Consider the following 24,661-nt stretch of genomic DNA (forward strand, 5'->3'; position numbering starts at 1 on the left):
CTGGATTTACCGTTATCAGTAACCAGCTAGAAGCCTCATATTTAAAAGCCAAGAATGGATAAGAACTGACACAGTTGAAGATTTATATACCCCAAAAAAAATAGCCAAATCCATCTAAAGCAAACTTTGCCTGAGGGAGTTAGCATATGTTTTATTTTTATATTTAAAAAAATTATAAACAGACAACTTCAGAAACGTTTGTTATAAATCATGTCAATACCAAAGTACTGACTACTAAACTGATGATACTGACTGATAGTATCGACCGAGTGCTGTAAAAAATGAAAACAATAAGTTACAAGAGAGTTAATTGGTGCATGCACCAAATTTGTGGGTCGGAAATACGGAGGTTTTTGGTGTAAAAACAAGTGCAAAATATTATATAAACAATCTGTATATTGAGTTGACTTTAATCCTCAATTGCCAGAATTGGTCCAATCCAATTAGTTATGATAATGCTATAAAATATATCTTAATTATGCAGTTTATGAAATCGAATATCTTTTAAGTGCAGTTGATGAAATGGAATATCATCTTATTCATTTTCAAGACTTGATTTTGAAACTCGTGACTATCAAAGTTGCATCTACTGACAAAATATTTGTATTCCTCATCTCAGATATAAACTTAAACGCAGCCTTTCACCTCATTTACTCATCAATTAATTTTATGTCAAGATGACATATTTTTTGACTATTACAGATGCATCTACTGACAAAATATTATTTCTCCACGAGTTGTATCTCAGATATGGACTCAAACACAAACTTTAACTAGTCACTCATGTGAAATGTAGGTCACGATAACCTTATTTTTAGAAGGACCCCTTGGTTATTCAAGACGCATCTATGAACAAAATCTTATGAACTATGACTTATACTTCCACAGATAGATGGAGAGCCGTAGTGTAGTGGTAAGTGCATCGGACTACTAACACAAATGTTCCTGGTTGTATCCCCGTTACGGGGAGAACATTTCAGGGAGTGAATGTTCGGCTCTCCCTTGACACCGTTTGTGAGTATGATCTTGAGAAACGATGATAGTCCATTGGAAGGGGGCGATAAATGGCTGACCCGTATTGAGAGAGAGCCATATCCCTTGCACGTAAAAGACACTCAAGAGAAGAGGCTAATAGCACTCGCACCTGCAAAGTGGACAGGGATTAAAATAAGTTGCTATAACTTGTTTCCCATTCCACTATAAATAAACTTAATATGTTTAAACTAGATAGATTGAATTTAACTTTGTGATGGACAGATGAAACACTATATCCCTTCCCCAACTTCGTTTGACAAAAGATATAAAAAGCTTAAAGCAAACAAATATCAAATTATTCCTCTCAGTGAAGCATGTAAAGGTTGATGTAGCTTTGTATGACATTTAACCATGAATTCTGCTCAAACCGATGCGAAGGGTCAACTTGAACTTACTACCAGTTATGAGAAATATTGATCATTGTTGAATGCCTCATGGTGACTTGAAGATGAAGGACAACAATAAAAACGTTCCATATTTGGGTTTTACCATGTATTGATATTAATATTGTCTCATGTACATTTACTTCACATCCCTTCATATTTTCATTGGGTAAATGACAGACTAAAAAACTGCTTCATACTACAACTAAAAATCAGAAACCTTCAGGCAGTATAGAAAATTATTCTCTTCGTAACAACTTACAAATCCTTGACAAAATGTTTTTATTTTAATCTGTTTGGTTGAAGTAAAATTGCAAAGTATTAACAAACACCAAGTGGATATTTGAAAGGTTTGAAGATCACTTTCAGTTACTGAAACATGTTACCTATAAATAATAAAAACTGTATATAATAATGAAAATAAAATATAAAATAACTATTTTGAGAAAATAACGCAAACTATTAATCATTTCCCATTGTTCCGACGAGTTGTTGTAAGAACATGGCACCTTGTCTAAAAATAACCCAAATACAGGTAAAAGAATGAACATTCATTGTTAGAAATATTTGGCATCTTCTTCTCATATCAAAATTAATAAAAAAATGTACTTATTTCAATTACCTAAAATCATTTATTTTCATATACTACAGAAAATAATAATGTAGATCCTTGATGTTATGCCATCAATCATATTTTGTTTAATTTTTCAACTGATATTTGCCTTAGTAAACTAATTTACAAATAACAAAAATTGTCCTTTTCCAATTTTGATTTTCTAGATTTGCATTGATAACTATATGCAAGATTTGTTATATAATATATACAACTGTTAACATAGATATATGTTTTGTTTGTAGCCAAAAATAAAAATGCATTGTACTAAAGCGGATATATCTTGTTTTAAAGCACACTTATTTATTGACCTGAATAATAAGTTACTCTTATTGTGAATTTTGCATCCAAGTGGCCTTGACGATACAATTGCATTCAGAATTATAACTGATTACCATATATTGATCTTTTACCATAAGTTTTTTTTAACAAAATACATAAATAACACAAAGAGCGACATTTTGTTCATGTCTCCTGAATCTGTAGGGGTGAGTTGGAGGGTAAAAAAAACAGAAGAAAAAGACATGAAGAAAATGAGTAATTTATCAGTATCATACATAGCTTACCATACATAAGGTATGCGTTGTTATCTTCATTTCGATTAAGCCTTTGGCCAAATCTCCAAAACGTATGCCATTGTTCTCTCTCAAATCAATAAGTGTTAAAAACTTGACCATTTGTGTATTTCTTGGGTAATTCTCTACCATATCATTCCATTCTGTTTCTTCCATATCAAGATGAATAGCTAAATCATGTATCATGAGTTTGTCACAATTAACAGACAGATGAAGTAACTCTGTGTTACTTGGAATCTGAGATAATGCATCTTCACTCAAACCTTAAATTAATATATAACAAATATATATGACAAATCTTTACAGATACACTACAGAAACATACAGCTTTAACAACATATAACATATTTATACAAGGATAACTATCATATTTCCTAAGCAAATGGTTTAACCTATTTTTATAGCAAGATAAATCTCCCCTTTAGTTGACAGTTGTTAATAGCCGCATTATATTGACAAAATTTGATGATAATCCCAAATATAGATAATTGGAAAACTTTACAATAATTTGTATCTAGCAGTCAAATGATCTTCTCAATATACAACTTATTTATTTACATTATTCATAAAAACTGAGTTTTGATATCAAATGAAAGTAGATGAAAATATTATACTTATACTGAATAACGCAACTGTTCACAAATTGTAATACAACGCTGTATACTTAGCCCGCTACACATGATATTTAATGATACATCTCTCTGACATTCCTGGTACATGTACTATTAATCTTTCTCAAATTACAAAGTTTAAGTCGCCTATAGAAATTGGTTGATATGCATGATGTGTCTGTGATACAAAAAAAATAGAAAACCAACAGAAGACTTGTTGTTTATGGAATTGCATCTTAAGATACAAAATGTCTTCTATAACTATAATTTACCGATAGCTTCTTATCTTATTGTGAAATTTTAACTAAATGCACATTTGATTGGTGTAATTTGTAAGAACAGTAGGTAATGCTTTCTTTTTTGACATCTGGTATCGTTCCACTTTTAGCTCCAGAGATTTTCTTATGATTTGATTTGTTCCAAAAGTTCAACACCAGTAATCATCAATTGTCAATTTATTTAAAGCAGATATTTAGTTCATATATAGAACTGTTTTTTAACGAGAAAACAAATTTCATTCAATTTCCCTCTAATGTATTATGCATCATCTGCAATGAGAATCCAGTGATGCATACTAAGAACCAATTGGACATCTGTTCAAATATAAGTGTTATTGATTCCTTGCCATATTTAGCCTCTGAGGTCATTGTCTCAATGTATATTTTCAGAATGTTTATGTTATTTTCAGTGTATTTCTTTTTAAGATCATATGAGCAGTTTGATGTCATCTCCAAAGTATTTTTGGTTGGAATCGTAGCAGGAAGTTCTTCACAAATTCGATGTTTCATGACGAAAAACAGGAACTTTGTTTCTATCGTTCCTTTTTTTTGTAAAAAAAAACCCTCACTGTTTAATCAAAAGATGTAACTGACCTGTGAATGGGGAATTAAACTTGGTATAATTTAGTGTCTAATGAAATCAACCGTTAAATAGTAAAAGAATAGATTTATTAGGAAACCCAAGAGCATTGAAATCCAATAATTCTCATATGCTTTATCATTTACAACTAAGGTATCCTATGGGTTGACACCTTCATGGTTTAATAAGTTCAGTCAGTTAAGGAAGTATCACTGAGAGGTCATGTCAATTCGTTATTAACTCTTTAGGTATTATTTTATCAATAACAAAACACAAAGTTAAATACAAAACACATCACTATACCTGTACAATCCGGATCACACTGCTTTTGTTTCTATTAAAGGAAAACAAATATTATTGTAAATTCAACATCCACAATAAACTGCACAGACACTAATTATAACAAGGCATATACTTGAACTATTAACAGTAATTATAATCTGAATTCGATTGTTTAACATGGACATATCTTTCTGTAAATATCTTATTAGCTAACTGCAAACAGATTAACCTTAAGAGTTGAAATAAAACTCAATAAGGTAAACTCCCTCGTGAAATGTAAGTTATGTCTTGAAATTCCTGTTGAGCAAAAAGAACCATACCTTTTTAACAAATTGTACATATATATTTAAATGGATTAAAAGTTAGCCAATCGTAAATTTACTATTTTACTTTAATTGGTTGCTTTCCAAAAAAAGATTAGATTTTCTTTTCTGTTTGTCTCGTCACATGTTATAATAAGAAAACAACAATGCGTCCATAGTACATAGATGCTCCACCTGCATTATCACTTTCTGTGTTCAGTGGACCGTGAAATTTGGGTCAAAACTCTAATTTGGCATTAAAAGTAGAAAGATCATAGGGAACGTGTGTACAAAGTTTCAACTTCAACTACATCTCTTTATTCATTTGTTATTGTGGTAGGGGAAATTAAGTGATTACAAAAAAAACTTGCATATTCAATACTAGTATTCAAACCTGTTTCTGGTTCCAAACCTTCCAGTTGAGTGTAATGTCGTCACCATGGTTACAAACGCACTCATCAGTTTTTAAAGCTAATCTTTCTTCTGGAAAGTAACAGATAAATCTTGAGCAGGAATACTCAGTGTGAAATGGTAGTTGACTGATGACCTTTTCGTGGACAGTGGACTGATAAAATTCCGAAATCCTCTCCAATGTTAAATGCAAACATTCTCTGACACTAGTGGCTATCTCAGGAACTATCAGGCCCTTGGAGCGTTTGTGGACTAGGTACAGTAAGATCTTGTTACCTTCTACACAGACAACGATATCATGCTCTTTATCAACTGATAACCCAACAAACCCAGAAAACATAAGTTTTCTTCCACGGTATTGTTTTAATGTCCACATACTGAGACATGCACATATGAGACGATTTGGTAAGGCAGGAGGTATGATGGTTCCTTTGAAAACAAAGGCCAAACTAAGCGTCCTCTCTGGTGTACATTCTTGTGTCAAAAAATATGTATCATTTCTTTGGGTAAGCATACAGGGTACAAAGAAGTTTTCTATTGGTAGACGACTTCCTGTTTTTGTATCATATCTCCGTTGTTCGGATACGATATCTAGATGTATCAGCATATCAAATATGTACTCTTTAAAAGGTAAAATCTGACGGAATTCTTCTTGTTCCCAAATCTGGTAGAGGTCTACTTTTTGTATCAATCCATTTTCAGACATCTTTTGAAAGGTTTTCCTTGTTTTATGTTCTTTGGGCCAAAATGCAACATCTATAAAAATGAAATAAAGAATATGTTATCAGACTTAAAATATAGTTTATATTATGAGGTAATACCGGTCTATAAAAGCTACATGATAAAACAATTTGTATCGCTCACTTAGATCATCACTGGAAAAAACAATTCATCCTTATATATATTTCAATTAAATGTCTTTTGTATCAGAACACATTATGTTTTTGTCTAGTCTGTTATAACAGGATTTGATGATCAAAGTTGAATCATTTCCCATTTGGAAGAAAATAATCTGAAACAAGGCTTGCATGTGCTGTGGGAAAACTGTTAGTTTTCAAATGTTTGCATGGTTTGTAAATGTTATCTGTAGAAGAAACACTAAGAATGATGCATGGTAGTCCATGATGACATCTTGTCAGTCAATTACTGTCGTTCAGATTTTTATTTTCCAGCTTTTAGCACATAAAGTTTACTCCTCAGTTACTATTTATTCTAAGTACATGAAGTAAACAAATATTTTGAATGTCTATTACCATGATTACCTTGATTAAATACATTCCTTTTCGGTGGGTAATTTATTAATTTTGAGGTAACTTCTCAAGCTGTGATCGTATATATAAAGAAGACATTTATGATAAATACACTGAATTTCCTTGACAAATACATGAAATATGATATTTATAAAATAGGGGCCATGGCTAAAAAAGAAAAAGACAAACAGACAAATTTGATATTATAAAATAGGGGTGAAATATACCAGAGGGACATTCAAACTCATAAACTGACATTGCCATAGATACGACATAATCCATTATCATCTGTTAAATGAATATTTCATAACAGTCAACCAACTCGTGATGGTGTCCGTAAAAATTACTTTCAACTTCACCCATTGGAACTGTTGGTTTAATTTAGCAGGAATTTCATTTAAATCTGTGTATAAAACTTGTATCTTTTGACAAATATTTCAAAAATGGGAACCAATGAATAATTTGTAACACTAGGCATCAATATGGGCACTTATACCATTTTGCAATTGTGTTTCATTTGTGGTCAAAATGCATTGATCCTGCAACAAAATTGAAAATAAAAACATGGAATGCGCTAAAGAGACAACTACCCGACCAAAATGCAGAAAGCAGTCAAAGGCCACCAACACATCGAAAAAATCTCGTAACCCTAGGGGTGCATCAGCTGGTCCCTAAACAATAATGTATGTTAGTTTAGTGAAACTGAATGTCACACTAAGCATGTCTACATTCACCTTCTATAAAAAGCCTAGTATAAGAGTTTCAGTTTAAATATATAAAAACTACACATTGTTTTCTTAAAACATAATTGTGTTGGAAATCAACTCATAACGAGATAGAACTACTTGCATTCTCAAAGTTTTTTAGCATTGTTCAAATATATCTTATATTTTGAAACCATGTAATTCTATAGTTATACCGATACCTTAATACTAAATAAATATCAGTTTCAGTTTAAATTGAAAAAAAATATATTATATTTAAGTTTCATAAAATTTTGATGAAGTAAACTTAAAAAAGAGAACAGAAACGAAAAATTCTGCATTTTTTCCATTTGTAAGAAGCATAACTCTAGAATGGTAAAAGGGAAGGCACCAAAATTCATAATTGATTTTTGTTTAGTGATAATAAGCATTTTGTATAGAATTCATAAAGTTTGGTTGAGGCAGGGACTTTCTATACTAACAGGACTAGTCACTTATAACAATATCTATACACATTATCAGACTGATCTCGGCCGTAGCTGATGTCACGTGACTTTATAGCAAATCATTTCACATTTATGAAGTATTTAACATAACTACAAATAACTATATATTCAAGTTTAACAAACAATCGTTTTTATGAAATTTTATACATTTTGTCATTGCAAACTGCTTTTCATGTTTTTCAAAAGATTTCTCGTCTTTTAAATATTGATCTTTAAACTTTGAGGAATTTGTTGGTTGAATTTTCAGTGGCTGCCATCTTGTGTGATATGATAACCATTTTACACAACTGGGGTGTTCTTCAAAATGATACGTCTCAGTTAAATAATTCATCATTCTTTCAAAGTCCTATATTTTTTGTCATCTTAAATCGCTATAAATCAGATTTTATATATACAACTAATAATAATTATACAATTACAATGTACTGTGAAGTACTCAAATATATACTAGCATTGTATATCAGAACTAAGTTTATTGTTGGGTGGTAGCTTTAAACAGGCGGCTGAGTAATCAGTTAAAATCAATAAAGACGAGTCCCGTTAGTATAGAAAGTCCCTGGTTGAGGCAAACTTAAGTAAGAAAATGGAAACAAAAAATTCAGCAATTTTCCCATTTATAAATTAAAGGGACATAACTCTAGTATAATAAAAGTGACGCCACACAATTCAAATTTGATCTAAGTATCTAAGGAAACTCCTCGGTTGCCTGCTGCCGTACATCACCAATTAAAAAACAACATTTTCATTCAGAAATCTGTTAAAAAATTGCATGCATTTCACAATTTTTAACACTGTGGATAAAAAAAGATTTATCTTTTTACTTATCATATTACATAAAAGTTCTCACATACCAACACAAATATTAGTATAGGATATTATAAACAGTCTGTCACGCTCTAATAAAAGGTAGGTAAACACTTTTTGGACATTGGAACATTTTTACCTGCAATATATATATTCACTACACAATGAAAATACATACGCACCTGTGATAAAAGATCTCATAACTTCCACCATAAGAAGGGGGTTGATGATTACATTATCTCTCAGCTGGGGGGTATCGAAATAAACAATCTTCCCCAGAGAATGATGAAAATGTAGGAAATCAGTCAACTGCTCAGGGGACAGGACAGACACCTCGCTGATAGCATTTAATTCTTTAACTTCAGCCAATGACATTATTTGTTTTCCTTCTGCCACTAGTTCAGCGATTTCTAGCTCTAATGGAACACAAGCATTGGGCATTCTTTCACCCCAGCATGGGTGGTCGAATGTAAGTTCTGTTATTGTTTTCTTCAGAACTTCTATTTCTGGGTCGGCTTGATCTTTGGCATTGACAAATATTAGAGGTCTAAGGACCAGATGATGTTTTCCCTCGTGGTCTTTAAACAACTCCTCAATTCCTCTGTAAAGCTCTTCACGTCTGGTCTCAATATTCTCCTGTTAAACATAAAAAAGTTGACAGAATAATACACTGTAAAGATACTGTATCACACACCTGGTGATTTAAATGCATCTTCAATGGTGGAATAACAACAACAACAACAATACTTTATTTTAAGAGAGTTACACAATTAGCTAATCTTCCCTGAGGCCCTCATCATGAAAAATCAAACAAAATGCAAACATATACATTGCATACATTAGTATAAAAAGTCAAGTATGATAATAATGTTCATTACAACTTGATGAATAAATAAACATGACATAATCAGTTTTTAATATTATTTACACAGCTAGGTTGATTTCAATAACCCCTACAGAAAAAAAAGTTGAGGGCCAGTTGATGGCCATGTGGCGGACAGTTGAGGGCTAGCTGTTTTAAGCAAAATAGTTGAGGGCTAGGTGTTGAGCATCTTAGCTCAACTCAAACCTGGCCAAGCACTGTATGTTGGATAGATGTCGCTCAACTGGCCCTCAACTGAAGCTGGCCAATAAGTTGAGGAAAAGTTGGGCTTTCAGACTTTGAAATTTTGTAATTGAGCAAAAGTTGAGCATTCAGACTTTGAAATTTTTGTAGTTGAGGAAAAGTTGAGCATTCAGACTTTGAAATTTTTGTAGCTGAGGAAAAGTTGAGCATTCAGACTTTGACTTTTTTTTAATAGTTGAGCAAAAGTTGAGCAATTAGAAATATGACCTAGTTATATAAATGTTATGTGCCATCTGTTTTATCTGTCTTTAGTGCAAATGGACAGGAAGTATTATTATAAATGTACACAAAGTTGGAGGCAAAATTAAGGGAAGCACATGTTTTCAATTTTATACATTTTTCTGTACTTTAACTTAACTAAATCTTTGACATAAAGATAAAAAACAAACAGTATTTCTTTTATTATAAGATATATCAAATATTCAAGAATTAGGTAATTAACAATTATTATTAGGGGCAAATCTCAAAGTGATCACACTGTCACAATACCCAAAAGAACCTCAAACATTTAAAATTTGAACTGGGTTTGAGCATGCACATGGCAAGTAAAGATGTCTTCCAGCTTTCATGAATAAAATATGAATTTTACAATGAATGTAGATAAAAAAAGTTACAAATAACTGTATTGACATTGAAAAGTGCAGTGTATTCTTCTGATGACATGACTCTTGGATTTAGGAAGATTGGCGTTTAACACATATTTCTGGAAACATCTTTTGGTAAGTACATTGGATTAGATTTGATTTCCACCATTTTGAATAAGTGTATAATTATGCTCTTTTAGTTCAAAATAGTGATATTTAAACATTGTTAAAGTGTTTTCTTTATACACTTTAAAGAGTGAAGAAACAAATGAGACAATATATTGTCAAAATGTGTAAGACAGGAGACATGTTTATTTTATTATTGTTTTAGAAAGTATTACTAATAAAATAAGAATATTCTAATATAATGAATTTGGTATAAAACTAGAGATCTATTCTTATTTGCTAGATAACTTCTTAAGAGCAAGGATAAAGCATTCATGTAGTATGTTGTGAGTTAAGATCTTTCAGCAGTATTTTGGCTATAAAAATACACAATTTAAATTTATTTTTTCTACAATGTGTACGTAGTCATTAGTTTTCAATTACCACATAATGCTCAACTTTTTAAGACCTAGCCCTCAACTTTTAATGACCTGGCCCTCATCTATTGGCCACCTAGCCCTCAACTTTTAATGACCTGGTGCTCAACTGTTGGACAGGTAGCCCTCAACTCTAATTGCTCAACTGTTGGACACCTAGCCCTCAACTATGATATTTTCTCAACGTTGCTCAACTAATTTGCATAAATTTGATCATTGATAGTTGAGGGCTACCTAATTTGCATGGCAAAAATCCAGCTAGCCCTCAACTGGCCCTCAACTATTTGCCCAACTGATGGCCAGCTAGCCCTCAACTTGCCCTCAACTGTTAGCTCAACTGGCGGACAGTTGAGCAATGCAGTTGGCCTAGTGATCATTTTTTCTGTATGGGAATTGATCTGTTATAATGTTGTATTTGAAAGAATTAACATTTGTAATTTTTCTTCACGGTATTGGCAAATTATTCCACAAGAATGGTCTCGGATACGTAAAAAAGATTTTGATCAATTCTGTTTTTGGTTTAGGGAGTATGAGGTTTCCTTGAACAGCATTTCTCAAGGGGTATGTATTTCTGTCTGAAACATAATGAAACTTGTCAGTTGGATATGATGGGGCATCATTTTTAATGCACTTAAATGTCATCACAAACTTGTGATATTTTATTCTCTGTTCAACTGTCAACCAGTTTAAGTGTTTGAATAAGGGCGAAGAAGGAGCGAAAGGGTTGGTTTCTAGTATTAATCTAGCAGCTCTCTTTTGTAATTTTAATATCCTCACTGCTACAACTACTCCACACTTAACAACAATAATCAATTAGTGGCAAGATAAAACCAATATAGAATAATTTTCTGCTGTCTAGATTTAGAAATTTTTTAATCTTTAATAGTAGTTATAGTCTTAATGATATTTTTGAGCAGATCACATCAATTTGGTTTGTCCATGTGAGGGAAGGGTCAATTTTAATTCCTAAAAGGCTTTCGCATGTGGAAGATTGTATCACTTGATTGTTAATAGTTAAACAACTCTCATTGTAATGTGGCATTGCTCTTTGCTTCGTTCCAATAATCATATATTATGTTTTATTTTTGTTGATGAACATATTGTTATCATTGCACCATTCCTCAACACCACGTAAATCTTCTTGTACCTTTGACTGTAGAGTTTTGATAACTATTACCAGAAAGATGTAAAGTTGAATCATCGGCATATAACAGTGAAACAATTTTTCATATAAAAAGGAAGGTCGTTTATGTATAATATAAACAGAAGTGGGCCTAATATGGAGCCTTGGGGGACACCATACTTTGATATAAAGATTTTCAGAATGAGCATTACCAATTTGTACTTGTTGAGTTTTTTCATTCAAATATGATTTTGAAAAAGAAACAGCAGTATTATCAAATCCATAAATTTCAAATTGTTTTCAGAGAATATCATGATCTACCATGTCTACTACATCAAAAGCTTTCTTAAAATCCAACAGGACCGTTAAGTTGATATAACCATCATTCATAATGCGTTCTACAATTAGATTTATGTCAAATTTTCAAGTGACATACATCTTCTCTCAAAGGTTGATTTTACACTTTTAACCTAGATCTTATACTTTCAAAGATAACAGATTGCAACTGTTATCAGTTGTTAAATCTTACATTCCAAAGAAAATAAAATGAAAAGGGTATTTTGAAAGAAAAACTTGCTGTTATTATTTTTGTTTGGTAATTCACTTTACCTACCTAGTAAAGAAACACAAGTCAGGGGTTTAGAAATTTTGTTATAGCTCACTTGCCCAGGGCTAATTGGTAGCAGAGTTTTACTAGCCCTGTTGGAAGAACTACTAGCCCAACAAAACTGACCTGCTAGCCCTAGTATGCCCTACAAATTCAGAGTTTGCTGCAATAACAATGATTTCTATAAACTTAACAATTTGTATCCATTGTACAGTAGATTTTTGCAAACATGATACTCAAAACTTATGTCAGCAAAAAATATTCCTTTAGCATATATATTCTATTAATCGATAATTGAATATTCACTGAATATTCTGATCTAATGAGTTGACCAAATCTGGAGATGATACAAGTCTTTGACCACTGCTATATAATACATGGGTATGTTAAAGGATTGGAGTTTTTTTTTTATCAGATACAATAACATCATCATGTTTTTGTAAAAGAATTATCAGCTGGTTAATTACGTAATACTCATATTTGTTTTTAGTTTTAAAATTATTTATTATTAAAATTAATTAAATGACCTCACATATTTATGTGAATAAATTCATCATCCATAGTTTGGGTCTTTTATAATTGTTTTATTAACCAAGTACAGTAATGTCCATATTTACATTTATCACAGGTAGGCTATTTGTAGGCTATAAATAGATTATAACCTGAACACAGTCTCTAAACTGAAACTGTATTCGTTATAAATTTTATTTCTTCAAATCGAATTCATTTGAATATCAATGAAGATAATCATGATTGATGAAATATTATTGCATCAAGGTTAAGTTTTCTGAAGACTGTTAATGTTTAGTTCATGGTTCGGGAGGCTTCTTCACATTATGTAAACAAAAACAAAATGGCATCCATAACATGTGCACATGTTTCAAATTTATATCTGACAAAAGTCAGGTTTCTGCTGTCAAAAGGGATTCACATTTATATTGCAATAAGTTAATCAGAAGGAGGTACAATACCACCCCTTGTATTGACACATCAATATTGAAAGAACGGGATCCACCCAGAGTTATTTGTTCTATTTTGAAACTTGTACAAATCAGTTCAAATTCTTGGAATCTGATTGGATAAAATAGAAAAGTGATGAGGGGATTTTTTTCATTCTATTTCAGAAACGCCAAGAATTTTTTGTTACTAGTCCGTCGGGCATAAGGGGTTACAAGTTTTGGTTGCCCGAGGTCTAAATGTTGTAGTCCCGGGCGTTGGGCTAGTGGATTTCTTAACCCCTGCAAGTAAACAAAATAAGTCACAATTAATAAGTTGGCAATACATCTAAAACAGGTCAAGAGGGTATTTGCATGAACATAAGGATATTGTTTAATTTCAATTTTTTGTTGATAAAAAATGAACTTATTTTAAAACAAATCATGAATCGTCCTCATGCATTCCCTGTCACAATCTTTTATTTCACAAACTCATCAACATTTGTATTAGGTTTTGGAATTTCAAATATTTTGGCCTCTAACATCACTGAAGATACATTTATTGTTAAGATGTGCATCTGGTGCAGTACCACTAAATTCTAAACTTTCATATTGTCAACATATTTGTTGAAATAAAACTCACTTAAAAAGAAAATACAAACTTTAACATTTAAACTGAGCAATTGTTATAGTCAATAGACCAGTCCAATGAGTAACAAGGCAAAGAAAATACAAACTTTAACATGTAAACTGAACAATTGTTTAAAGTCAATAGACCATGACCGAGAGTGACAGGGCAAAGAATCTCCATGACAATGAGATATATCAAATTGAATATTGATACAAATGCTAGCCAATATCATTTTCTTATCTATAAATGTTTCTTCATATATTCTACTCTAGTTATAGGCCCTGTAATCTGATCTTTAGTCTATTACCCACAAATCAATTAGGATCTTGTTCTTTCGAAAGTGTAGCTTTATACGAAGTTTGGTCAATTTAAGACATATGGGCATATTATCATTATGCAAGCAGTTTTTACACATTATTCAAGTGTTTCAAATGGCAATGACTTACTACTATATTTCTAACATAAGATCACTCACCATTGGTACTTTGTCCTTGTGAGTGGCAACAAACAAGATTTTTGGTATGCCTTCATATACAACCTTACAATAGGTCAGGATGGAATTGACCCAATATTGCAAGAATACTACAAAATAAATTCAAAATCTGTCATAAAAAAAGTATAAACTAGAGGCTCTAAAGAGCCTGCGTCTCTCACCTTGGTCTATGTGAATATTAAACAAAGGAAGCAGATGGAATACAAATTCATGAACAAATTTAACAAGTAATTCCATTTTCCTACTTACTTTTTTAGGCATAAAATATAAGGAAATAAATCTGGATGGTGTATGAAGAAAAATTTCATCAAAACTACAATTTTTAGTCTTTGGGTAGATATTTTGAGAAATCAGTATGCTAACATTCTAACATTAAATATGTTTTTTGGTTTACTCATTATAAAACAATCTGACTTTCTATAGGAAAACATTGTTTTTAACATTGCTTAATGACTAGGCCATTAATTGTGAATTTGACAATACATTGCTTAACTTACTTTTACAACAAATAAACATATTTTGACACAAGTAAGGATAACATTGGTTTTTGCTGCTATTTAATTCAAAGTTTTTAACAAAAATAGAATTAAGGAATAACAACAATAGTGCACACACTGAAATTTCTCGCCTTCTTTACTAACCATTTATATTATGTTGAAAGTCCTAAATATAAAGTTTTACTACAACTATCACAAAAAATTTAGCATGATCCAAGAAAATGAGGTCAAGGTCAGATAAACTAAACAGAAATACATGTACTCCTAACAATCATTCAATTCACTAAATGTAGTTGACCAGTCTGTCTACAAAGGACTCATCAGTGACGCTCGAATCCAAAAAAGTTAAAAAGGCCAAATAAAGTACGAGGTTGAAGAGCATTGAGGATCAAAATTCCTGAAAGTTTTGCCAAATACACGCAAGGTAATCTATTCCTGAGGTAGAAAAGCCTTAGTATTTTAAAAATTCAAAAGTTTTGTAAACAGTTAATTTATAGATATGACCTAGAAAAATTAAACTTAACATTGACCAATGAACCATGAAAAGGAGGTCAAGGTCAGACGAACCATGCCAGGCAGACATGTACACCGTACAATCAATCTATGCATTAAATATAGTCGAATTATTGCTTATAGTATCTAAGAAACAAACTTAACCATGAAAACTTAACATTGATCAATGATCCATGAAAATAAGGTCAAGGTGAGATGATACATGGAGACTGACATGTACATCATAAAATATTTCCATACACCAAATATAGTTGACCTATTACATATGGTATTAGAAAAAATACTAAAACTCAATGAAATGAAAATGAGGTTAAGGTGAGATCACATCTACAATACTGTGCATTTGAAGATTTCTTGCTATTGTGCAATACTGTGCAATTGAAGATTTCTTGCTATAGCGCAATACTGTGCAATTGAAAATTTCTTGCTATTGCACAATACTTAATATAATAATTCCCATTATCCTGTTTGGTGTGTATCTCCTGCCATATCATTATTATTTGCTTTTAAATATATATATATATCAGAAATAAACAACTTAAAAGAAACAAAAATTAAAGAAAAAAAAAAAACAGAAAACAAATCCCCTCCAAATTTTTTGAACCCCTTATGATTCATCACCCCAAATTCAATCCCAGCCTTCCCTTTGTGGTATAATACCTTGCAGTACAATTTCAGAGAGATCTATACACTTGAACACAAGTTGTTGTATGGAAACTAGAAAAAAAGCTTTTTTGTGTCCTTTTTGGTCCCAAATTCCTAAACATTAAGGGCAATTACCCCAAAACTCAAACCAGCCTTCCCTTAGTGATATGGAACCTTGTAGTATAATTTCAGAAAGATCCATACACTTACACAAAAGGTATTGTCCTCAAACTAGAAAAATGCATGTTTTTTTACCCTTTTTGGCCGCTAATTCCAAAAATTTTGAGGCAATTACCCCCAACATCAATCCTAGCATTTCCTTTGTGATATAGAACCTTGTGGTACAATGTCAGAGAGATCCATACACTAACACACAAGTTATTGTCTGGAAGTTACAAAAATGCTTATTTTTGGCCCCCTATTTCCTTAAATGTTGGTACCATAACCCCCAAAATCAAACCCAACCTTCCTTTTGTGGTATTGAACCTTATGGTAATATTTCATAGAGATCCATTTCTTAAACTTAATTAAATGTGCAAAAACCAATATGTCTTCGGACGACGTCAACGACGCCAACTTCATACCAATATATGACCGCAAAAATATGATGTTGTCTGTCAATAAATGCAACACTGTATGATAAAATCATCAGCTCCTTTTTTGTGAGAATTTACTCATTCAAAAATCTAAAGCACTTTCCGACGTACAAAAATTCAAACCTGGTATCTTTGATAAATATTATTGTCTTACCTCATATCAATGTTTCGAAATGTGAGACATATTAAGGTTAATATTGTAGTTTGTGACAAGCTCAAAGTGGCAATGTAAACAAGTTACGTAAACATTTAGATTTAGGCTTAAATATTTAGACAATTCTAATTGTTTTTTGAACTATCATCTTGCTGTTATAGAAATGTATCCTGTTTTCATTATCTGAGTGTAAATAACATGCATATTACCTGCTGGAGTTGGCGTCATGTGCTGCCCTGGAAAACACATCACATCAGGGACCTGTTCATGCAAATCTTTGCTCCCATCAAATACTACAAGAAACAATGCCCGGAACGTCATGAAGGTCTGATGTGTTGTTAGAAAAACATATTGTCCACCAAAATCCCAGAAGATAAGACGTCCAACTTTCATCTTATACTTTCCACTTTTGAGGAACTTTTTCATTTTCTTTCTTATTTCTTCTTTTGTCATTCTTGTTCTCATTTTCTTTTCCATCTGTTTTACCGTGTGAGGCACATTGGAGGATTTCGTAGATGGTAGAGATTGTGCTGCTGCAGACTGTTCTGAGGGCAAAGAGGAAAGTGTAGCTTTGGCATAACCAGTTGGGCTTGTATCTGAAGCTTTGTTGGTAAGTTCACTCTCCTCCTCTTCTTCCAGAGAGGTCATTAAAACCTTATGGTACACAACATCCAGGGCATTGTAAGAGTCTGAAATTATATTTAATACATCAGGCAAATCAAATCCAAAACAGCTGCAGGCTGTTAAAACCAAGTAAAGAATGTAAGAAAAATCAGAATTAAGATAAGAATCATATCTTATCAGGTGTAACATTCATATAATGCTATTAACACACTTTAAAGAGAGTCATATTTTAACTGATTGATTGATTAAATTTTTGATTATGGAAAATAAATGTTAATTCATTGCATAATTTTAACATTTAAATTCGATTTAAAAATATAACAAGATGCTCTGCAGGATGCAGCTTTATACAACCGCAAAGTTTGAACCCTGAATGGTTGGGGCAAGAATGGACACATTATTAAAGCTGGATTTGGCTCTAAATTTGGATTGTGATAAAATATTTGACACAGCATAGGTTTTTGACACAGAATGAATGTGGTCTAATGAACTTTCAAATTGTTTTTTTTTGCCTTTGAGCAATTCTCTATGCTGTTGAATATTAATCCTCTCAAAAAAAATGTTTACAAAAATTTTCTTTTTATTTATGAAATCTGAAATGAGAAAAATTGACCCCCCCCCCCAATTTTTTTCACATCCCCCTTTCCCTTATTCCAAAACTGATCTCAATTCAAATTTCTAATGGAGTTTGCAACAATTACTACTCATTTAAATACATCATAAAATATCAAAATGTAAAAAAGTGCTTGCAATCATGAATGGTAAAGATTGCTTTAATTTATTTAGTTGATACTAAAAGTTAATATACATTTTTTATTGTATAAAACAATGATTTAAGTTGATTCAACTACTATTCTGGACAAAGAAAGATAACTTCTATTTTCAAAGAATATTTCATAAAAACTGTGCAATTGAAAATTTCTTGCTATTGCAGATATTGTGCAATTAGATATTTTTTGCTGTTGTGCAATACTGTGCAATTTAAGATTTCTTGCTATTGCACAATACTGTGCTATTGAAGATTTCTTGCTATTGCACAATACTGTGCAATGAACATTTCTTGCTATTGCACAATACTGTGCAATTGACGATTTCTTGCTATTGCGCAATACTGTACCTTTTAAAAATCTCTTGCTATTGCACAATACTTAATATAATAATTTTGGACCCCGTTTTGAACCAACTTGAAAACTGAGCCCATAATCAAAAATCTAAGTACATGTTTAGATTCAGCATATCAAAGACCCCAAGAATTCACTTTTTGTTAAAATCAAGCTTAGTTTAATTTTGAACCCTTTGGACTTTAATGTAGACCAATTTGAAAATAGGACCAAAAATAAAGAATCTGAATACACAGTTAGATTTGGCATTTCAAAGAACCCGAATAATTCATTTTTTGATGAAATCAAACAAAGTTTAATTTTGGACCCTTTTGGCCCCTAATTTGTTGGAACCAAAACTCCCAAAATCAATCCAAACCTTCCTTTTTTGGTCATAAACCTTGTGTTAAAATTTCATAGATTTCTATTTACTTATACTAGTCATTGTGCGAAAACCTAGATAAATGCTTATTTGGGCATTTTTTGGCCCCTAATTTGTAAACTGTTGGGACCAAAACACCAAAAATCAATCCCAACCTTTCTTTTATAGTCATCAACCTTGTGTTTAAATTTCATAAATTTCTAATTACTTTTACAAAAGTTAGAGTGCGAAAACCAAATGTCTTCGGACGACAATGACGACTACGGACAACGACGACACCAACGTGATACCAATATACTAATAATAATAATAATAATAATAAATTCTTTATTTAAAGAGGGTAAACACAGTTAGTCACAATCACTAATCTCCCTGAGGCCCTCATATACATGTATGCAATACAAGTAAAAACAAAATGGTAATAATAAAAGAAAAAAGCAATCATACAACATATAAACACAATTGTATAGACATAATAGTTCAGTGTACATGTACCATGATTAAAAAATATAAAACAGTTAAATATCGCATGTAGTAAATAGACCTAGTATATACAAAGCATTAAAATCATACATTCTAAGAGTAATACAATGTAGTTGCAATCATTTCAGACTGAATATTGGGACTGTCTCAAGTATTGTTTTATAATTTGTTTAAAAGAATAAGTGTTTTGCACTTTACGCATTTCATAAGGTAGTCCGTTCCATAAAACTGATCCAGAATAAGCAAAAGATTTTTTAAACAGTTCAGTTTTTGGCTTTGGAACTATCAAATTACCTTGAGTAACACCCCTTAAAGCATACGGATTATTTACAGATATAAGTTGAAACTTTTGAATTAGGTACTGTGGTGCTTCTTTCCGCATACATTTAGATAGCAATAAATATTTATGGTATTTGATTCTGTTTTCTACTGTCATCCAACCAAGTTTTTTAAATAAGGGGGCTGATGGGGATAATGGGTCTGCATCAAGAATTAATCTTGCTGCTCTCTTTTGAAGTTTTAATATTCTTACTATCCCTTCATTTTTACACTCTCCCCAAATAATACAGCAGTAATCGATGAGAGGCAGAATATACCCATTATAATATGTTTTCCTGGCATTAATATCTAAAAATTTCTTTAATTTAGAAAGAAGGTATATTCTTGATGAAATGCTAGCACAAATTTGATCAATTTGGTTTTTCCAGCTAAGTGTGCTGTCAATTTTAACACCTAATAATTTCTCACATGATGAATTTTGTAGTGTTTCTGAATACTGATATACAACCAATACATTTCAATTTTTGCGGTCATATAAAAACCTTAACATCCTTCTAATGAGATTAGTAATAATGTTAAAATTTTCATACACAGTTAAGATTTTATATTGAATTAATATTGCGTGTGAATAGGCACAACAAAAATGGCTACAAAAATCAGTGCTATAACATGTCTGCTGATAGCGCAGTCCATGAATAGGGTTTCTTTAAATGTGGTCAGATATTCCACTTGTGCCCTTTCTCACCTGGATCAACAAGAATCCACTCTTTGGTCTGAATATCGAGACCACAGCGACCTTCTACCAGAGATATCCCATCAGTTGGATGTCGTCCCTCTGGTATGACATCCCCAGCTAACAGCTTCACAAGAGTCGTTTTCCCAACAGAAAACTGGCCGGTTACCATGCATCTCATATCAAATGATTCATAGCTGCCCTTCCCTAATAAACGATTTAACATGGCAGACTGTTGCCCTTTTTCAATGGATTCTAAAAAAAAAATTTTAAAGTTTTGATTTGTTCATGTTGTGAAAAAAAATGTTTATATACACACACTCATAGATAATTTATCCTCATTTGTTGTATAATATGTTTATATGTCATTTTTCGATATGTCAGAATGTCTTTATGTCTATGTGTTGATGTTTATGTAATGATCTGTTAGTGTAATGATGTAGAAGTCTGTAAATGTGTTAAATTGTTAGTGTTCTAATATGTATATGTGTTGATATATGAATATTTTAAGGTGTGGAAATTTCAGTGTGTCAATATGTCTATGTGTCGATGTATGAGTCTGATAATGTGTTAAAATGTCAGTTTGTCGATATATCTGTGTTGATGAATTTACTGTTAATGTGTTAATTTATAAGTGTATTGATATGTCTACATATGGATGTTGGATTCTTTTAATGCTTTGGTCTGTCTGTGTTTTAATATGTCAATGTGTCAATGTATGAGTCTGACATTTTAGTTAATATGTCAGTGTGTCAATATGTTGATATGTCGATGTATGAGTGTTAATGTGTTGATGTATGAGTTTGTTAATGTGTTGATGTTTGAATCTGTTAATGTGTTTATCTGTCAGTGTGTTGATATGGCAATGCATTGATTTTTTAGTCTCTCAAAGTATCAACATGTCATTGTGTTGATGTACGAGTCTTGTTATATGTGGATCTGTCAGTGTCTTGATGTATGAGTGTTAATGGGTTGATTTGTCAGTGTGTCGATGTATCAATGTGTAGATGTTTTAGTATGTTAATGTGTTGATATGTTGATGTGTTGATATGTCATGTGTAGATTTATGAATCTTTTGAAGTGTTCATCTGTCAGTGTGTCAGTATGCCAATGTGTTGTTGTGTGAGTTCATGTGTCGATATTTCAACTTGTTGATGTTAGAGGCTGTTAATGGGTTGATTTGTCAGTGTGTCAATATGTTAATGTGTTAATGTATGCGTTGTTCAATATGTTTGTGGTTCAATATGTCAAGAGTGTCTATATGTCTATGTATTGATGTTTGATTCTGTCAATGTGTCAATATGTCAACGTGTGAATATTTTAGTCTGTAAATGTGTTGATTTGTCAGTGTGTCAACTTGTCGATATGCAAATGTTTCAGTCTGTTTATGTGTAGATCTGTCAATGTGTCAATGTATGAGTCTGTTAATGTGTTCATCTGCCAATGTGTTTATGTTTGAGTCTGCTAAGATGTAGATATTCAGTGTGTCAATATGCCAATGTGTTGATGTTTGAGTCAGGGAATGTGTTGATATGTCAGTGTGTCAATATGTCAATGTTTTGATGTTATAGTCTGGTAACATGTTGATCTGTCAGTGCGTCAATGTGTTGATGTTTGAGTCCGGTAAGATGTTGATCTCTCAGTGTGTCAATATGTCAATGTGTTGATGTTTGAGTCTGGTAATATGTTATTATGTCAGTGTGTCAATATGTCAATGTGTTGATGTTTGAGTCTGGTTATATGTTGATATGTAAGTGTGTCAAGATGTCAATGTGGTGATGTTTAAGTCTGGTTATATGTTGATATTCAGTGTGTCAATATGTCAATGTGTTGATGTTTGAGTCTGGTAATATGTTATTATGTCAGTGTGTCAATATGTCAATGTGTTGATGTTTGAGTCTGGTTATATGTTGATATGTAAGTGTGTCAAGATGTCAATGTGGTGATGTTTAAGTCTGGTTATATGTTGATATGTCAGTGTGTCAATATGTCAATGTGCTGATGTTTGAGTCTGATTATATGTTGATATGTAAGTGTGTCAATATGTAATGTGTTGATATGTTAGTGTGTCAAGATGTCAATGTGTTGATGTCTAAATCTGATTATATGTTGATATGTAAGTGTGTCAATATGTCAATGTGTTGATGTCTAAATCTGATTATCTGTTGATATGTAAGTGTGTCAATATGTCAATGTGCTGATGTATGAATCTGGTTATATGTTGATATGTAAGTGTGTCAATATGTCAATGTGTTGATGTTTGACCCTGGTTATATGTTGATATGTAAGTGTGTCAATATGTCAATCTGTTGATGTATGAATCTGGTTATATGTTGATATGTAAGTGTGTCAAGATGTCAATGTGTTGATGTTTGAGTCTGGTTATATGTTGATATGTAAGTGTATCAATATGTCAATGTGTTGATGTATGAATCTGGTTATATGTTGATATTTCAGTGTGTCAATATGTCAATGTGTTGATGTATGAGTCTGGTTATATGTTGATATGTAAGTGTGTCTATATGTCAATGTGTTGATGTTTGAGTCTGGTTATATGTTGATATGTAAGAGTGTCAATATGTCAATATGTTGATGTTTGAGTCTGGTTATATGTTGATGTCAGTGTGTCAATATGTCAATGTGTTGATATGTAAGTGTGTCAGTATGTCAATGTGTTGATATGTAAGTGTGTCAGTATGTCAATGTGTTGATGTATGAATCTGGTTATATGTTGATATGTAAGTGTGTCAATATGTCAATGTGTTGATGTTTAAGTCTGGTTATATGTTGATATGTAAATGTGTCTATATGTCAATGTGTTGATGTCTGAATCTGGTTATATGTTGATATGTAAGTGTGTCAAGATGTCAATGTGTTGATGTTTGAGTCTGGTTATATATTGATATGAAAGTGTGTCAAGATGTCAATGTGTTGATGTATGAATCTGGTTATATGTTGATATGTAAGTGTGTCAAGATTTCAATGAGGTGATGTTTAAGTCTGGTTATATGTTGATATGTCAATATGTCAATGTGTTGATATGAAAGTGTGTCAATATGTCAATATGTTGATATGTAAGTGTGTCAGTATGTCAATGTGTTGATGTATGAATCTGGTTATATGTTGATATGTAAGTGTGTCTATATGTCAATGTGTTGATGTTTGAGTCTGGTTATATGTTGATATGTAAGAGTGTCAATATGTCAATATGTTGATGTTTGAGTCTGGTTATATGTTGATGTCAGTGTGTCAATATGTCAATGTGTTGATGTTTGAGTCTGGTTATATGTTGATATGTAAGTGTGTCAATATTTCAATGTGTTGATGTATGAATCTGGTTATATGTTGATATGTAAGTGTATCAATATGTCAATGTGTTGATGTATGAATCTGGTTATATGTTGATATGTAATTGTGTCAGTATGTCAATGTGTTGATGTTTGAGTCTGGTTATATGTTGATATATCAGTGTGTCAATATGTCAATGTGTTGATGTATGAATCTGGTTATATGTTGATATGTAAGTGTGTCAGTATGTCAATGTGTTGATGTTTGAGTCTGGTTATATGTTGATATGTCAGTGTGTCAATATGTCAATGTGTTGATGTATGAGTCTGGTTATATGTTGATATGTCAGTGTGTCAATATGTCAATGTGTTGATGAATGAGTCTGGTTATATGTTGATATGTAAGTGTGTCAATATGTCAATGTGTTGATGTATGAATCTGGTTATATGTTGATATGTAAGTGTATCAATATGTCAATGTGTTGATGTTTGAGTCTGGTTATATGTTGATATGTAAGTGTATCAATATGTCAATGTGTTGATGTATGAATCTGGTTATATGTTGATATGTAAGTGTGTCAGTATGTCAATGTGTTGATGTTTGAGTCTGGTTATATGTTGATATGTCAGTGTGTCAATATGTCAATGTGTTGATGTATGAGTCTGGTTATATGTTGATATGTCAGTGTGTCAATATGTCAATGTGTTGATGTATGAGTCTGGTTATATGTTGATATGTAAGTGTGTCAATATGTCAATGTGTTGATGTATGTGTCTGGTTATATGTTGATATGTCAGTGTGTCAATATGTCAATGTGTTGATGTATGAGTCTGGTTATATGTTGATATGTAAGTGTGTCAATATGTCAATGTGTTAATGTATGAATCTGGTTATAGGTTGATATGTAAGTGTGTCAATATGTCAATGTGTTGATGTTTAAGTCTGGTTATATGTTGATTTGTAAGTGTGTCAATATGTCAATGTGTTAATGT

General features: G+C 31.8%; 2 protein-coding genes across 2 annotated transcripts in view; both read right to left on the minus strand.

Moving 5' to 3' along the window:
- The window catches only part of LOC143051962 (uncharacterized), a 467,775-nt gene that overhangs the window by 232,415 nt on the left and 210,699 nt on the right, over positions 1-24,661 (minus strand). The gene's annotated exons all lie outside the window — the stretch shown is intronic.
- Positions 1-24,661, minus strand: part of LOC143051533 (uncharacterized) — a 621,634-nt gene that overhangs the window by 13,654 nt on the left and 583,319 nt on the right. The window contains exons 11-17 of the mRNA XM_076224424.1: positions 20,394-20,636; positions 16,990-17,469; positions 14,358-14,464; positions 8,517-8,970; positions 5,054-5,826; positions 4,379-4,409; positions 2,598-2,869 (exon numbers count right to left, since the gene is read on the minus strand). Coding sequence (XP_076080539.1) covers positions 2,598-2,869; positions 4,379-4,409; positions 5,054-5,826; positions 8,517-8,970; positions 14,358-14,464; positions 16,990-17,469; positions 20,394-20,636 — 2,360 coding nt within the window. The remainder of the gene's footprint in view (positions 1-2,597; positions 2,870-4,378; positions 4,410-5,053; positions 5,827-8,516; positions 8,971-14,357; positions 14,465-16,989; positions 17,470-20,393; positions 20,637-24,661) is intronic.

The sequence above is a fragment of the Mytilus galloprovincialis genome, chromosome 11, assembly GCF_965363235.1.
Source record: "Mytilus galloprovincialis chromosome 11, xbMytGall1.hap1.1, whole genome shotgun sequence".
NCBI lineage: Eukaryota > Metazoa > Mollusca > Bivalvia > Mytilida > Mytilidae > Mytilus > Mytilus galloprovincialis.